This window comes from Callorhinchus milii, unplaced genomic scaffold (genome assembly GCF_018977255.1).
Source record: "Callorhinchus milii isolate IMCB2004 unplaced genomic scaffold, IMCB_Cmil_1.0 Scaffold2, whole genome shotgun sequence".
Taxonomy (NCBI): domain Eukaryota; kingdom Metazoa; phylum Chordata; class Chondrichthyes; order Chimaeriformes; family Callorhinchidae; genus Callorhinchus; species Callorhinchus milii.
Genome location: NW_024704743.1, coordinates 77,402,540 through 77,421,349, shown reverse-complemented (window position 1 = coordinate 77,421,349; position 18,810 = coordinate 77,402,540). Strand labels below are relative to the sequence as shown.

The following is an 18,810-nucleotide window of genomic DNA, read 5'->3' as shown; positions in this document are numbered from 1 at the left end:
GAGCTGGTTGGTGGCGGAGAAGAGGAGCCTGGGGGTGTCCTCGGCCTGCAAGATTGTCTTGGAGTAGAACGACGATTTAGTGGACGCGAGGGTGGAATGGTAGGATTTGATAAGGTCCAGCCAGATCTGCCGATGGACCATTAAGTTCGATTTAAGCCAGGTGCGTTCAGTGGCATGCACCTATCCTTCAAGGGAGCAGGGGTGGCTGGTGTTACCATGGTGACTTACGTGAGTAGGAAACGGTCTCTCATGTGGCAGACTTTGCATTCTCTGACTTTTTTGAAACCTGAACATTAAAATAGAACTGATGGGAATATATGGAACTACAGAATAGCATTATGTTTGCAACAGTCTCCCATTAAAATCAGAGCCTATTTCTTTTTCTTTTGAGTTTTCAAACCCAGATTGTTGTTGTTATAGTGCTCAAAGGGTTAAAGCAAAACTTAAGGATCATCTTGGATGAGGCGACAAGAGCTGTCAAAATCATTTACACATATTACACCATAAAAGAAACAAGTCATTAAGGAAAGCATTTTTAAAATTCTGATGCCGATGTCGTAGTTTGCTACAGCTGTCTTTCAAAGTTCCACCCTTTCCTCAAACTCTCAACCTATTCCATTCCTTTTGTTGTCATCATATCATAAATACCACCAACCAAGCATTTTCCTCAATGTCTTTATCCACTTCATATTTCACTCTCTAATGTTTACAAATAATTATATCAATTCTAACAATAACTTCTCTATGTTATGACCTGTGAATTATAACATGTCAGCAAAATGCTGAACTACAATTCGATAAAGAGTTAACTTCAGTTTTCAATTTAGACTATTCGTGTTCCTCCCAACTCCAAATACCTGTCATCAGCATTTTCTTCTCTTTCCATTTTGCTCCACGTATAATACGATTTCCCATTGTATAGATTTCTCCTTATTATAAGTATAGAACATAATGTTTCTGCTGTTAGCCAACTGCATGTTAGACTTTGCTATGTAAACTCCTTGAACCATCTCCTGCTCTGCTTCATTCTTTCCCAAAGTTTAAGACTGTGGAACTCTTTACCTCCATGAGTTGTCCCTTCCTTTTACAGTTTCCACAGGCTTTTCAACCTTTCATTAAGAGCCTTGGCCCTTCACCTAAGACATGTTAATAAAACAAAACTCAGCTTCATTGTGAAAGTCATAATGCCTCTGTGATGCTCTAGTATACCAAACAATAGGCAGTTTGGGTACAGCTTTTAAACTGAATTAGTATTTGCTTTTTTAAAAAAAAATGTTCAACAATGGGCAATGTAGAAGTATAAAGAAATTAAGATCTGATGGAATAGTAAAATGAACTGTGTGAGGGGGTACAGTCTATTTAAGGTCTGATTGGATAGCAAAAATAAACTGTGTGCGTGCATACTGTCTGTCTAATTGGGGATAAACTGGACATGTGACAGACTTAACAAGACAGTAGACACATGCACACCCATTATTGCTTAATTACACTGCAAGAACATTTGAAAAATATTTAAGAACAAGGATTTATGTTAATCCTATCCAGCCCCAAATGTTTCCAGAATAAATCTCCAAATGATTAATACTATCTGCAATTTGACAGATTTAGTCATCGATGCCTTACTGATCGTTTCTCTTTATCCCACCAGGTGCAACATACTATCAGGCTTTAGATAACGTTGAAGAGTTTTATTATACACCAGGAATAATATGACTCATTTGTAAATATACAGCAGTGTGAATAAAAATACTTTTCCGAAAACATAACAGCAATGCAGTTATATCTAATATTTTTGGACGACCAATACCATATGAAGATAAAACTCATTAAGATTGTTTTCTTCAGTTGAAAACATACTAAAAGTGTTATAAATAGAAACTATGCTATGGCCAGGAGTGTGATATAACAATTGTGAATTATCCAATCAGCATCACTTGTGGGGATATTTATCATATCATGCCGCTGGTCATGACATATGACCTATTTATCAGGAGGAAATGTTAATTGCTGCTTTGTGTTGCTAAATTTTGTGCTCAAAAGAAAATACAACAGGTTGAAAAGAAGACAGAAATTATAAAGAGCCCACAATTTTTTTCATTAACTATAATCAATTTCTCTGTTCATCCTCCTTTACCATAAGGCAAATAGAAGACTAAACTCACAGATGGGTCTGCTTGGCAGAAGACATTTGCTGCACTGAAAATGGCACACTGCATTAATTCAGCAGCATTTTTTATTAAAACTATAGCTACAAGCTTGTCCCCAGCAGGTAGGTGATGTGGCGTCCTCTGCTTGGCATGATTTCTTAGTATTTCATTTGAGATTACAACCTAAGTCAAGCAGATAGGAGGAAGAACAAAAATCCACTAATTTCAAAGAGGATTTGCGACATTGGTTTTGTACAGTTTAAAATACATAAATTCTGAATATTGGCATTTTTAAATGACCATCTGGATATAGTCCTTTGAAACACCCTGTTGAATTGGTATAAGGGCACATACAAGTCTCATTCAATTCCTGCTAAATCCACTGCACTTTATTGTATAAGATGATGCAAATACCACTAAGCTTAACAAAGGGCTGTACTAAAATCAGTTTCAATGCACTTATGAATGTGGTTTGAATGACTATAAAATACCATGCTGTCATGTTGTTCACACCCAGTTTTAATCCTTGTAAAGACAACATCTGTGTGCTTAAGAGTTCTGTCAATGTATGGATTCACATGAATAGCTTGGCTGTATCCCATCTTTCCACTGCATGACAATATGTATAATACTCTCTGACCTTTTGCACTGTATTCAGTGTTGGTAGAATGGCTGTTATACATTTAAAGGGTTATTTTATAGATGTGGATAAAAATAAGAAAATGACCTAAATCAGTTCATCGATCTCAAAAGCTGCTTGATACATTGCCTGGTCTTAAACTCACTGTTACACACATTGTGCCAACACACTGAAATAAAAGAAAGGAAAATAAATGGAAGAGACTGACAAGAGCAGTTTACGGCTGCATAAATGTAACTTAATTTGTAGGTTTCACAGATTATATAATCAATGTAGCGTTCTTTTAATGAGATCTCAGATTAGGTTTGTTTGTGCTCCTACATGTTTGTACACATGCGCATTGGTTTAAAGCAAAGAGGCTTTTGTAATTGAAGTCCAATACGATCTCATTGAGACATCTACTTTTGTATTATTAGATTGTTACATTACATCTTCGGAATTATGTTAAAGGGATTGCCTTTCATTACTTGGTTTTAAAAGACAAATGGCTTCTTCCATTATTGATATTAAGGATAAGTCTGTAATATTTGTTTCATAACTGTTATGATGAACAATATGTATATGCCAGACTATTCAGACTATTGAAGCAGAAACAGGTGTAAAACTGTGACAAATTTCACAGTCCACTCCGACAGTGCTTAAATGGAAGCTGTCACACAAGTAAAACGAATGCCATCATTTTATTATTTGTGCCTGCTCCTTTTTGCTCATGTCATCAAAAAAACAGTAATTTTTTGACAAAAATGATAAAAAAAGATTTGCATACTAGGTTCCTAATGTGAAGGCCTGTATACCCTGTCACAGTGCAACACATTTTTTTACAGAAGCAGTTTAAGCCTATTTTAATCCTATGATTGCACTTTTTACCACTTTGAGGTGGACGTTTTGGTAAAATAATTAAGGGATTTAGTCTGAAAATAAAAGGAAAACTAAAGTAAGCTCTGTGATTAAGGTCATTTGAAAAGGCGTGTGAAGTTAAATGGAGGCATCTAAAGGGCACCCACTTTCAGCATCTTATTCACACATTTTTGTCAACGAATTAGTTCAAGAAAAGCAAAAGACAAACCTTTCAGAACCAAGTCTCCCAATGGATAACAGAAGGAAGTTTTCCCTCCAAGTTTCTGCATGGAATGCACATAAACATCCCCAGTTTCGAAAGGATCTACTATCGTTTTACAATTCAAGAAACAGGTTTTAAAGGAACTTGTTACAACATGCTAAGTTGGAATGTAAGGTTTAGACACTGGAATGTGAGGTTTAGATCAAGAACAAAACTACTGTCAGTCAATGTGAGGTTAATCAAAACTGAAGCCTCACCTCTTGCTTGATCATGGGTTTGTAGCAGGAGTTTTTGTTGGTGAGCTGTAAGGGTGCCATCGTGTCTGTCATGTCTAATTTCTTTTTCTGCTGAACTATGATATATTGAAAGGTTTCTGGTGCTGATGTTAAAAGCTGGATTTTCAATGCCTTCTGCTGCAGCTCTCTCGTCTTTTACTGCATCCGTCAAAAAAACAAGAAGGTCAGGACAGCGCATTACACTAAAGTACATTTCAATGACAACCAAGAAATTTCTCTTCGTAATTCCTTTAACATTCCCTTATCAAATATGCAGACAAACACATCATCCTCGAATGTCACCAAAACACAATTAGGTTAAAATTAAATCTGAAGCTTAAAAAAATAAATGATTAAAATAATTACAAATTGCGCCCTGACATGCAAGAGCAAAATTTAGCCTACAGCCATTTGTCTGTAATTAGTTAATTAATCCTTACACAAATTATGAGCAATAACTCATCAAGCAAGGCTCACCCATCAGAAATTCAGCCGACTTCGATTTCTTCTGCTTAGCTTGATTTCGAGCCTTCTGCTGGAGCTTCTTGAGGGAAATTGTTAAATGAATAAATTAGCCACAGAATGAAGATCATCATTTATGATCCGCAACTAACGTAGTATTTTAAATACAGGACAACAAGGAAATGTCATTTAATTTACATCTCTGCTAAAGGGTCAAACATTAATTGAACAACAGAAGTGGAAAATGTATTTCAAAAATAGCAAAGAAAATCCTTAAAATGAATGCTTAATGAAGGTCAACTGAATCGGATTTATTCAGCCTATAATTCTTTGATTCATACAAATATAAGGGTTTGGCATTTACACAAATCCGACTATTAAAGCTTTTTGATTTGTATATTTTAGTGGAGAGTGCTAACATTTTCAGACAGCTGTACACCTGAAGTCTTTTAGATCTATTTCTCAGTAAGCACAGACTGTAGGCATTAACCTCTTCACTTCAGCATTGATCATGAAAGACCTCTTTCCATTTCAATACTTCTCAATTCCCTACAATATGCCAGCTTTGCCTTCAGCTAACACTGCAGAACTATTTGCATTGACCTGCAAGCTTTGATAGTTTATGCACAGTTTAAACGCTGATTACAAAAATTGCACTCTTTTTGATGCAGCAGCATTGATATTTTGCAAATCAACACAGGTCAGTCCAATCGGGAACAATGTCTCCCACACTTACTCCTGGAACAAACACCATCACAAGGTGTCCTGCACTTCGAGCGTCTCTCACAAACTAATGTTTAATTGGGGTTATTCTAGCACTTGAGATAATGTAACAAAATTCTTTGTAGAGTAGTGGTTTGTGCACTCGCCTTGCATGCAAGAGGACCCAGTTCGATACCCAGGCAGGGCGAAACCTTAGGCAAGTATCCTTGCTCTACACACCTTTGTTTACCTAGCAGAAGTAGGAACTAGTGGTTAGTCGATTGGTGGATCGCTTTCCACGGGTAATAATCCCTAAAAGAAATGGTCACTCAATCCACGACTGTTTGTGGGACACTGCAGAGCGCAATTGGCTGCCGCGTTTTGCCCACAAAATACACAGTCAATTCACTTTACACGATATTCTGTGAAGCGCTTTGAGACATCTCAACAACATAATAATGCATCAAGTTCAACGATTATTATTATTATAACAAATTTCCTTGTTGATGGGGGATGTCTTCCTTGAAATTTATTTTTGCAAGCTATTTATAAACACTATTTTAGGCGCTTTCTACAATTCCTACAAATGATACGTGAATACATTTGCTGCCCATTGTTAGCAGATTCTATCAATTCTGTCCCAGGAATAATAACGGATATGAGACAATTTTAATTTGAAGAGAGGCTGGCTCTCTAAAAAAAGTATGTTTTATTTTCATGGGAGTGGAGAGATGTTTAAAATTCTGAAGGTGCACAGAGACATAAACAAAAAAACAATTGCATTTTGTTTGAGAATTAGTAAGGAACCTCTTCACTCAGTGAGTTGTTTGGTTGTGAAATTCATAACTACAAGTGGGATTAATAATAAAGGCAATTTAACAAAATACAGGAGGTTGCAGAATAACCTCATTATGTGCTAAAAATATCTGTTTCTGTAATCAGAACTATTCAGATAATGGCTTGCAAATCTAGAGAATACAGAAAGTCTCAAGAAAAAGGGCCTTCAATGTGGATATAGGTATCACATTAGGGTAATTATTTTCTAAAATATCTTTGTAAAGTTATGGCATAATGGAAAGCAGTCACACAATCCGTAACAATGCACAAAAGAAACACTGCAGTCAGAAAGTTGCCAATTTTGTCTTTTCAAATCCCATCTCTCTTTTATATGTGAATAACCTCATACAATCGTCTTCACTTCAGGTTGTCTTTTGTTCTTTTCAGGCTGCTATCTCATTCACGGAAGAACAGACTGGAAAATTATCACCTTTTAGATTCATTCCATTGCCAGCACCTGTGCCAGTTGTTAGGATATGCATTTAAATCAAATGTGCATCAAAACTGATAGTTCTCCAACAGGTTATCTTTAATATGGTACAATAGCCTGTTGTTATAATAGCAGTGTAATGTTATATTATTCTCTGTACTATATTTTCTGATATCTGGGTTGCTTACAGTTCCCTGATTAATGTAGGAATCTTTTTGCTCTCATGATGAGGGATACTGTTATGCTTATCCAGTTGCTATAAACTTGTATAAACCATGGAGAATGAATTGGTGCCTGCGCTTATGACTTCCTTTAATATTGTTTCTATTAACAGAGCACCAATAAACATGAGTCTTTTGCAACATGGAAGTGATATAAAACATTTTCACTGAAATTTCAGAACATATTCTGTTTCACACATAATCTACAAATATATTTTAAGTACTTTTTTTGTTTATATTTTACAGAAGTCCATTGAATAATTCTACTCATTATTATATGCTTAAAAAACATCAAAACTTTGTAAAGACCACAAAAATCAAACACCAGTCACTTAAATGGAGGCTTCATTTTTTGCAATCAAGCATCCTCTAGTTCCTGGTTCTAACTGGCACTATAATAACTTACACTTGTTTATTACACTCGGATTGATTTCATTAGATATATTTTACAAGCAAAAGAAAACAACAGGGGAAACTAAAATATACAACCACATGGGAATCCATACAACCACAGTGACCCATCAAGCAAATGTGTTAGAAATTAAGCTAGTGTTAAGTCTTTAACTTGTGCCAGAAAAGAGAGAAACATTTGCATTAAAGCTCACCAATTTAAATGTACAGTAAGAGCCCGGTTTAAAAAAATGTGCTTTGTGGTCATTTTTGCACATGAGACCAGTCACAGTATGGTATATCTTCCTACTGTTTAAAAATAAAATATTGTATGTCTGAGAGGAAAGTGCTTGCTTTGTAACAAAAATTCATTTATAACCAGTGACAAGTAAAATCTATGAAGTTTTTAAAAGAATGTGATTGTTGTCAAAAGGAATTTGGGCACAACAATGCCACGTTCAGTTCTGGTTCCACTCAAAGCTGTAGCTGAGGGCTTTGGGAAAGCTGCTGCAAGGCTGGTGGGCACCGACCAGCAAGAAAGGGAATTTTGCATACTGTACGGATCATCGCTCAGTTCAGGGCAGTCACATTGAATCTGTGATCAACCAATTGTGCTTCATGAAACCGTCAGCCCCAATTTATGTCTAACTGTTTTCTTCTGTCTTGCTGTAAACAAGCTCTGCTCTAAGCTGTCTCTCTGCCCTTATCTGCTTACAAAGATCACACAGACAGACCCTATCAACAGCTTAGGAGCAAAACATAAAGTTACTGTTTCCAGACAGCAGTCCATGTGCAAATTGTAAGTCAAAGAGAAGAGTAACTTTGAGGTGACAGAGAATTAGTTCATTTGAGTCATCCATATCTTCATTTTGTACCCAACATGGCAGGTTTCGTCTCACTAATACTGAATAAAATTAAATTGTTTTAATTTTACTCCAAGTGTTTTTGAAACTAACGGCGAGACAATTCTCAGATTGATAATTTCAGTATTCTTGCTGAAGTATGGCAATGGGTGCAGCATATTGGGAGTCAGCATTATAATAAGATTTTACATTCAAGATAGTCCTTCCACTTGAAATTCTAGTGAAAAATCCAAGTTCTGCAAAAAAAATCTCAAGATGTCCTATTATAATTGTTAAGCATCACTGAAGGTCATCTATCAACATTGCATTTTAATTTATGAAGACACATACACTGGCAAATATATTTAACAGTATGGAGGTGACAGAAGGCACAGTTTTCCATAGAGTTGGAATTGACTGGTATTTAAGGGTATAGCATCTAACATCTTTTTGACAAGCAGACATGTGTGCAAGAGATCTGACTCTGAGGGTTCCCACTGACAACAAGTACTACCTTGGGCTGTGGGTATGCAGGAGTAGAGTACGTTACCTGTAACACACAACAAAGCAGAGTGCTTCAAGGGATAGCATGGAGTTCTTCCAGCTATTCCAGGGACACCAACAGGGTGAGTCAACACATCTTTGCAGGACTGCCAGCATCATTTTCAGAGTGACCACTGCCCTCAATTTCAATGCAGCCAGTTAATACCAAGGACCTACGGGGGACATTGCAGGAGTGGGCGAGTTTGTGTGTCACCCTGTGGCAGGAAGGTAATTGATGCCCACGTAGAAAGGCATCTCGATACATCTGTACAGGAACCAGGAATTATTGCAGAAGCAGCACTATTTCTACAATACAAGAAAGCAGCCTTACAAGAATTCAGGGAGTATTTGTGCTTCTACAAGGAATCCAGTGACATACCTGAATCACAAAGAATTCCACTCTCTGAATAGTGCAGATGGATGTTGAAGATGATTTGCTGAAATGCCCTGGAGAAACCCACAATTCTTGTCTGAGGCCATTTGTGATACACAACTCCTTTCAGAGGGAGGAAAAGATGGAAAGATGGCTTCTGGGGATGTAAACTGTGTATGTCCCAGCCCATGACACCAATGCTCAATCTTCATACCCCAGGCAAAATATCATAGACAGTACAGGAAATTGAGGTGCTTGTGCCACCTTCAAACAAAGCCTTTTTTGCTTAGATCAATCTGGGAGAGGATTACAAAATGTTTTACAGAAAGTGGGCAAACTTGCAATGGCACGTTCTACATTACATAAACTTGCAACAGATGGAAATGGAGGACACAAATGGGGTAGAGCCATGGAGGAGTTCAGAAGCATTTTGCAGCAGCAGAATTAGATCCACAAGGAATAATTGCTCAGGTTTATCTTTTAGGAAAACAGCTATTTGTGCTTATTTGTGGGTTTATTATGGACTGCTGTTCTTATGGACTCTCATTGTTACAGACTGCTGAACAATTAATCTAATAGATTTCTTCAGATGTGAGTCTATTGCTGGGAATTTTTCATTTTAATACTGACCATTTTACTCTGAATTCAAACATGATATATTGCAAGTAACTGCTAAATTAACACAGTTTTTAAAAAAAATGTGCAGTTGATGCCAGGGGAGGCAGTAGCCTAAATGCGTTTTGACAATGGTGTGTTGTAATTTAGAAGCATTTCTATTTAAGCACCTACTATTAAAGTGAGCTCAAGTTCCCACCATGCAGAACTTCACTCCTACAGTGTGAGTCTAAAATCCAGTATTCACAAACAGTTATGTTGTGGTAACTTCCAGTTTAACATGTATAATTGTCAGCCTAGTATCAGCTGGTCACAAAATATACAATCAATCCACTTTACAGTATATTCTGTGAAGCACTTTGAGACATCTTGAAGATGTGTTAAGGCGCTATATCAAATGCAATAATATTATTATTATTATATGGTCTCAAGGTATCAGCCAATAACACTCTCGTCTGAGTCAGACGTTTGTGGGTTCAAGCCCCACATTGGGATTCTGAGTTAATAGTCCAGGCTGACACTCCAGTGCAGTGCTGAGGGGAGCGCTGCATTGCTGAAAGTGCTGTCCTTTGGATGAGGTGTTAAATCGAGGTACTGTCTGCCATTTCAAGTGGAATAGAACAGAGAACAATTAGAAAAGAGGATAGATTTCCTGCCAGTGTCCTGGCCAATAATTCTCCAGATTAAAAAAAATGGTCATTAGCTTAATGGCTGTTTGTGGGACATTCCAGCACAAATGGTTGCTGTGTTTGCCCACTAACAGAAATCACTATACATTACAGAAAACTCCTTGAAGCATTGTGAGACATTGCCTTGAGACAAGAATGCGAGGATTATTATTAAAACTGACTTTTTTTTAAAAGAGTGGCAACTTTGCCTTGATGCAGTAATTTATGCAGTCTCAGAGTTCCTACAGGGGATCAGCAACTGAGGAGCAGCACCAAAATAAAATTAAAAGACACAAGAGAAATTGATGGAGAAAATTGATGGAAAAAAGTACTCTTTTAAAATCACTTATGTCTTATTGGAGCCCAAACAATTTCTTTCCAGGAATTTTTGTTTTGATGGATCTAATGCTAAGAAAAATGAGGATTTAGCAGCACCATTAGCAAAAAGCACTGATTTGGATTTAAAAATGTTTTTTTTCTTAATCAGTATTACTATATAATAATAATAATCATTGCATTTTATATAGCACCTCATCACATCTTTGAGACGTCTCAAAGCGCTTCACAGAATATACTGTCAAGTGAATTGACTATATTTTGTGGGCGAAACCCACATCGGTAGAAATCTGCTACAGATTTTGTGACCCATCCTATCCAAGGCACCCAAATGAAAAATCTTAGCTTGAGCATACTATTAATTTAGAAAAGTACAGCGTAATTTCATTATAACACAGTCCTCAGGAGTCAAGCATTTTGCATGCTATAATGAGGTGCAAGCTATAACAAGTGTCCCGTTACATGAGATTGAATGGAAAATGAAAAAATGAGAGTCAAGGTTCAGCAGCTTTACAGCAGGGCAGTATTATACCTGAGACTTCCATAAAGAAGATGGGGGTATACACTTGTTTATTAAGTAAATTTGCAGAACTTCACAAGCTGCTGTTCCAGTTTAGCACAGCCATACAATCCATCCTTCAGCTTCTGTGTTCGTTGAGAACTCTGGCCTAAAGAGCAGAAACCTTTTTTTTTAAATATTGAAGTATTTTAGAGGTGATAGTAATTTAGTGTATAGTAAGCCTGCTAGCATACACCATCTGTCTCCTTCAGTGCATGTAAGTAAGTACACCTTGGACACTGTTGACCTATGGAGTCTGAAAAACGTGTATGTATTATTATATAGTGCCTGCAGTTGTAACAGGACTAACATTAAATTTTCAAACCTAATGACCAAGTAAAATCCTTTTTAAGGCAAAAAATAAATTACTATTTTACACATTTGGGAAAGTAGAAAATCATTTTGTGCAGATTTAGAATGGGGGGGGGGGGGTGGTAAAGGAATCTTTAATGAGGTTGTGAGCCTTGGAGAACTAGCTGTTTAAATTCATGTGGAATAATGCTTTGCACCATTATTGGCCATTTATAAATTGAACCAAGGTGCTTAATAAATCAGCCAAATCAATTTATAAATTGGAGCCTGAACACCTTAGTGTTTTCATTAGAGTTGTTGGGATTTTTTTTCTCTTTATGGAAGTAAGTAATGAAATGAATGTTAATTACTGTGTTCTGCCTCAAAGTTGGAAAGAAGATTGGAAGACTGATTCCCCGATCATCTGTAAATGCATTGATCTCAGTGACCAAACAAGTTACCACCCACCAAAGTCAGTGAATTTACTAACGACCGGAAAATCACCCCTTGGAATCTCATGCTTCATCATTATGAATAGGTTACATTCAATCACTGAACGCATGAAGACACCTCTCTGCTTCTTGGATTTTTTTCTTGATTTAGTTGTTATTATGTTATGTAAATATCCTCGTGTATCCTCATCACCTTCTTTACTTGTTGAATCTCAATTTTAATGTGAATCCAACGTATTAACTAGATCCCTCACCTCATGCGAAAAACTTTGGTGATGTGTTACATTATGCCCTTTCACCTAGCTTTTTTTAACAAAGATAATATATATTGACTGGAAGTATATGTGGTTATCACAGTCAAGACTTAAACATACTTTCCTGCCAATTTAAAGTGAAAGCAATCCTACCAGATGCTTTGTATAACCATAATTGCTGCAGTGTTCAACAAGTAATTTCAGCAATTTGTGCAGTTCTGGACTCCACATTACAGAAAGGATGTAGAGGCACTGGAAAGGGTACAAAGGAGATTCGCAAGGATGATCCCAGAGCTGAGAAGTTATACCTATTAGGAAAGGCTGAACATACTTGGAGGGTAATAATAATAATAATATTCCTTGCATTTGATAAAGCGCTTTTCACGTCTTCTAGACGTCCCAAAGCGCTTCACAGAATATACTGTAAAGTGAATTGACTGTATATTTGTGGGCAAATGCGGCAGCCAATTGCGCACAGCAGTGTCCCACAAACAGTCGTGGATTGAAGATAACCAATTTATTATTGTTTTTCGTTTTTTGGAGGGATTATTATTAGGCGTGTGGAGTAAGGAAACTTGCCCAAGGTTTACGCCCTCTGCCTGGAATTGAACCCAGGTCTCTCACTTGCAAAGCAAGTGCTCTAACCACTGAGCTACAGGAAAGGGTGACCCGATAGAGGTCTTTAAAATGATGAAAGGTTTTGATAGGGCAGACATAGGGAAGATGTTTCCACTTGTGGGGAGACCAAAACCAGAGGCCATCAATACAAAATAGTCACAAATAAATCAAATAGGGAAGTTAGAAGAAATTTATTTACACAGAGAGAAGTGGGAATGTGGAACAGGCAAACACAAGGAGTTGTTGAGGCAAATAGCATTGATGTATTTAAGGGGAAGCTAAATAGGTACATGAGGGAGAAATGAATAGAAGATTATGCTTGAAGGCTTAGTTGAGGAAGGGCAGGAGGAGTCTCATGTGGAGCATAAACACCCGCATAGACCCGTTGGGCCGAATGGCCTGTTTTTGTGCTGTATATTCTAACGTATTCTAATGTATTCTAATTTGAACGTATATAAATATCCTTTTGAGAGAACTGTTTTGTTTTCCTACGCAAGTTTGAGATCCTTCAATGAATGCGATACTTATAGGTTACGCTCACGTTGTTTTGCTTAATGTTACCAATCAAAGCGGAAGGTATTAGTACATTACAAAATGAGTTTGAGGCTAAGGTTGAATCATTATTTGTATTTTAAAGATCTGCAGCACACACTTCCCCCAACAATATATCTGAAATGTTTCTTATTTCAAACATGGTGTTTGATTAGTAACCTACTTTACATTGTGATTTATCAGAGTAAGCTCCTTGTGAACATTGTTGTGTTGACTTTCATTCTGGTTCCGAGCTCTTGACCAGCCACAAGAGAGCAAAGACATTTTCAGTTCAAATTAATATCAAGGTGCCTATCATAATCATGGGCAAATTTTTGCAACATTCAGAATTAATGTTGAATTGTTTTGAAGAAACTTACGACCAAAAAAACATTCTTACCTACACCTGTACTCCCTTTATAAGGTTTTTAATATAATGATGACTATATAGTTTAGAGCAACAGTGAATTATCCTATATTAACTATAAATGATCAGTAGGGAATGCAGCATATTGGCCAAACTTAAGAAAACAAGCAATAATAATTCAGAAGTGTTTACAGACTTTGGCTTGTATGTATGCGTATACATATATTTGCAACCCTCCTTCGCCAATATTTGGCCAATGCACCTCATAAAATCTCAATAGCATTTCATTGAAATTTGAAACTGAAATGGTTACTATATTTATTACAGAATATTTAGTATTACGAAAGGGCTTGATTTTCATGTCTTGGTATACACTACAAAATTACATTTGTATAGTGCCTTTCACATTGGGAAGGCGTTCCTGGTATAGTCAGTGAATTCAACAAGCCACCATAGCCAGCGTAGTGGGTTCTGCACACCACCTATGAGAGCCTGCCAATCTTATCATTAGCAGGGCATATCAGTACCATTCTACTATAATATCAGCTTGTGTCATGGCTATGTCCTCCTCAACAGTGGGGAAATTAGGGAAGGGGGTAGGAGGGAGGAGTGGAAGGGTCCAGGGAGCAGTTAGAGGTAGGGAGACCAAATTTCCCCTATTTCCAATGATGTATTGTACTGGAGCCAAATTTGCCCTGTCTTAAATTCAGCAACAAACTGAGTAAAACAATAAAATTGTAAAACAGATACACTCATCAGAGAAATAGAGCCTTTAATCCAAAAAGTTTCGATAGTACCCACAGCATCAGGAATTATGGCGAGTTCACATTCTTTATTCATGTCCCTGGATTTGGTTTACAAAATATGGTCACCTTATTAGAGACCCCTATAAGGTGTCACATTTAGATGTCAATATTGAAGAGTGGGTAGTGAACCTGTGTTTTGCTATTGCTGCTCTTATACATGTGCTTGATCTATTAGTTATAAATACAGGGTTTTGTTTTAAGCAAAGTCTGTGTTTAATTACTTCAGCCACCCGAATACTAGATGGTAGCATTCTCGCCTCTAAGGTTGCGGGTTCAAACCCATGTCAGGATTTTGAACTCATATAATCTAAGATGATACTCCATCACAGTGCTGGGAGCGTGCTGCTTTGGTTGAGTTGAAATCCTTCGGTTAAGACCCTTTGGAAGGTCCCGTCTGCCTGTTCAAAATTCAAAAAGAGAAGAGAGTTTTTCCCCTGTCCTGGCCAACAATCCCCCAAATACAATTGGTCTTTTACTTCATGGCTGTTTGAAAGACATCGCCTTGTGCAAATTGCCTACCATGTTCACCCAGCCACAGCTACTACACATAACAATGTATCCTGTGAAGCATTTTGAGACATCCTCTTGATGCAAAAGGCACTATATCAAATACAAGGATTGTTGTTATTATTTGTTGCTACCATTATGTTCAATCCACTGTCTGTGCTAAGTTAGCTGGTCTTGGCAAGGAGTGGCAGTTGAAGGAGTTACAACTGGCCTTGATGCCACGGAGTGGAGAAGGATGGAGGGAATATCAGCCAGAATTCCATCTCATTATCACACGCAGCCTAGTGATCCCATTCTAGAAACACTTGTGAGGAGCCATCACATGTGTTTGTGATTTCCACTGACTCAACAGCCACTCGCGCACACACTTGCCATTGATAGGTGAAGAATTAACATTTTGACAAGGTAACAGTGTTGTCAGAATCTGTAGAACCACAGCTCAGCAATAAACCCCGCTTTCAGAGGAGAGAAAATGTATTTTAAAAAAGTAATAAGGCTTTAGTAAGCAAGATGCTGAACCTATAGCCCTTTAACATTAATGAAACTTGAACATAGCTATCAGCCTGGCTCAGTTGATCGCACTCTCGCCTCTGAGTCAGACTTTTATGGCTTCAAGCCCCATAGGACTAAGTTCAAAATTGGGGTTTTAGTCTAAGATGATATTCCAATGCGATGCTGGGGATGTATTGCATTGTCGGAGGTGTCGTCCTTTGGTTGAGACATTAAACCGAGGTCCCATTTGCTTGTTCAGGTGGACCTTACAAATCTCATAACACCATTTGAAAAAGAGAAGGGAGTTTTCCCCTTTGTCCTGGTCTACAATCCCCCAGATAAAATTGATCATTCACTTAATGGCTACCTGTGTGACGTTGGTGTACTTAAATTGGCTGCCTCATTTGCCCACAAACGCACAGTCACTATACTTCATAGTAAAATCCTGTGAAGTGCTTTGAGACATTTCGACAATGTGATAAGGTGCTGTAACAAATACAAATATTATTATATATGCATCATATATTATTATTATATATTGCATGCCTTTCATAAATCTAAAAATGTGCCTTCCTCCACATCTTCAGTTTATCAATTCAATACTGAATTGTCATACTGCACCTTAACAGTATTCAAGTTAAAGGATGGATTAACCCCTAAATAAGTTCTGAGGGTAAAATTTGCTTCAGCATGTTAATTAACTTGCCATTGGTGGTACACACAGGAATATGCCATTGGATGCATGTCTCATGGGCAGGTACTGTTCCAACATGTCAGAGATGGGAGCAGTTAGCAGGGCTCCTGTTGGGCTTTCCAGAGCTGGCAAGGTCGAGGGTTGAAACGTGTATATGTAGCAAAGGTGGTCCCACGGTCAGAGCAGGCAAACAATCACAATACTTCTTGTTCCTTTACTCCCTGTGTCAGACTTATCAAAGACACAATTGCAGCAGAGTTAATGAATGATCTCTCTTGGGCAAAAAAATCCCCCTTATGCAAATAGGTCTCATAGTGAAGAGTTTCAGATTTAAATCATAAAATAGGTGTAGACAAATATGCAAACTTCTCAAAGTCGGGACTCTCCACAATCACGATGTGCAATTTTTCTGATCAATATCATCACATCATATACCACTAATTTCACTCTATATTAGCCACTGCTTGATGGAGTAAGAGGAGATCTGAATATGCACTGCATTGCACATAAAAAGAGCAATGCTTAGCTATGGATGAAAGCAATTAATTGCAAGTAATGTAAGCGCAGTTTTGCTCTTCGAACCATTTTGTCCCATAGAAGGAATTAGTTAAACTACATTTAAATATTTATGCTTACTATTTCAGTTTTCAGCAGAGCTTTGAGTGAAACAAGTTTACAATCAAAAAGATCCACAAGCTATGTCATTTCCCATACTCCATAACTGAAATATGTCTTTACCAGGAACCAAAGTTTTATTGGTTCCAGTTTCAAATGCAGTACTTTTGTTATTTTCCTGCCTTTGCTTGCTAGAATCATAGAGGTTTACAGCGCAGGAAGAGGGCATTCAGTCCTTTGAGTCTGCACTGGCTCTCAGAGCAAAATGTTCATTCAATCTCACTGCCCTACTCTATCCCCATGCCCTTGCAATCCTCCAATTTCATAAACCCACAATGGACTACCACCATTCTTGGCAGAACATTCCACATCTCAACAGCTCTCCGAGTCAAAAAACAAAAATTCTCTTCAGATCTTGTTTTGCTCTGTTTGTCTTATTTCTATATCCTTTCTATCCAAATCACCATGTTACCCCAGTTCTATGCCCTCTGAGTTTCTCCACCGGTTTTCCATATGGCACCCTTATCAAACCCCTTCTGGAAATCGAAAAACATAATAATAATATAATAATCCTTGCATTTGATATAGCGCTTTTCACGTCGGGAGGACGTCCCAAAGCGCTTCACAGAACACACTGTAAAGTGAATTGACTGTATATTTGTGGGCGAACGCGGCAGCCAATTGTGCACAGCAATGTCCTACAAACAGTCGTAGATTGAAAATGACCAATTTAATTATTGGCTTTGGTTTTTGGAGGGATTATTATTAGGCGTGTGGAGTAAGGAAACTTGCCCAAGGTTTCGCCCTGACCTGCCTGGAAATGAACTCAGGTCTCTCGTTTGCAAAGCGAGTGCTCTAACCACTGAGCTACAGGACTCCACAATATCCATAGCATTGCCTTTATCAATACTTTCAGTTACTACAGAGAATTGACTCAATTCTGACATTCTTTTGCCGAACATGTCACTTTGGAGCCAGTTCAGCTCCAAGGAGATCCCATTTACCTCATCCCCAAGGAGAATAGTAACTAGTTGGTCTTTTGATATTCCACTGCCTATCTCCACTGAATGTGACTTGCAAGACATTCTTTTTATGAAGAAATAGCTGCATAGTGATATTTTGATCAATAAGGCATCATATTAGAAATCACCCACTCTCTTGGGTTGCAATTGTAATTGGTGTTATTCATAGAGCCTTTAGTGATACTCGCTGCAAATGGGATTATCCCATTGGAACAACAGATTGTCAAAGGCATTACATGTAACACTAACAGGAATTTTAGCCCACAAGCCTGCACCATCAGTGGAAATCATCCACACTAGTACAGTACCATCAGTACTGAAAATGTATGGAAATAAGCCAGATCACTAAATTACGATAAAATCAATCCATGTAGCCACTTACCTGCTCATAATTGCTTTCTTCTTCCATCTCAACGGTGTTTAATAATTCACAGATTGAGCCATTTCTTTGGATTAATCAAGCGTACCTATGAAATAAATTAGTCACATATCATATGTGTTTATTTTTAATTTTGCATTTTATTTTCTTCCTGTCAAACTTTTATACCTGTTGTAAGATTGCAATTCCCGCAGATTACCCAGGGTGGTTACTTCACTCATGATTTATTCCATACTTGCTAATGGAAAAATGGTAAAAAAAAGTACAATGAAGGCACAATATTGTGTGCCCTTGCAGCTTGAGATATAAGACTAATCACCACCTTTCTGAGTTCCTGAGATTGAAAAAACTTCAAGGAGATCCATGTACATCCCTCGTGGCCAGCTCTAGGAGGAATTTGCCAAAGCCTGTCTGCACATCAACCACCTGACTAATACGTCACAACCCCCGTCTGCCTGTTCAGATGGACATTAAGGGTCCCAAGGCACTATACAAAAAGAGAAGGGAGTTTATCCCAGTGTCCAAGCCAACAATCCCCACAAATAAATTTGTTTGATCACTTCCTGGCTATTTGCCCACCAAAAAACAAACACTCACTACACTTTACAACATAAAGTCCTCCTGAGGTGAAAGTGCTGCATCAAATGTACGGATTATTATTATTATCTAACATCACACAATT

General features: G+C 37.6%; 1 protein-coding gene across 1 annotated transcript in view; it reads right to left on the bottom strand.

Moving 5' to 3' along the window:
• LOC103183434 (orofacial cleft 1 candidate gene 1 protein homolog) overlaps positions 1–18,810 on the bottom strand; it is a 97,213-nt gene that overhangs the window by 15,554 nt on the left and 62,849 nt on the right. The window contains exons 4-6 of the mRNA XM_042346992.1: positions 18,132–18,216; positions 4,600–4,666; positions 4,105–4,281 (exon numbers count right to left, since the gene is read on the bottom strand). Coding sequence (XP_042202926.1) covers positions 4,105–4,281; positions 4,600–4,666; positions 18,132–18,158 — 271 coding nt within the window. The 5' untranslated portion in view covers positions 18,159–18,216. The remainder of the gene's footprint in view (positions 1–4,104; positions 4,282–4,599; positions 4,667–18,131; positions 18,217–18,810) is intronic.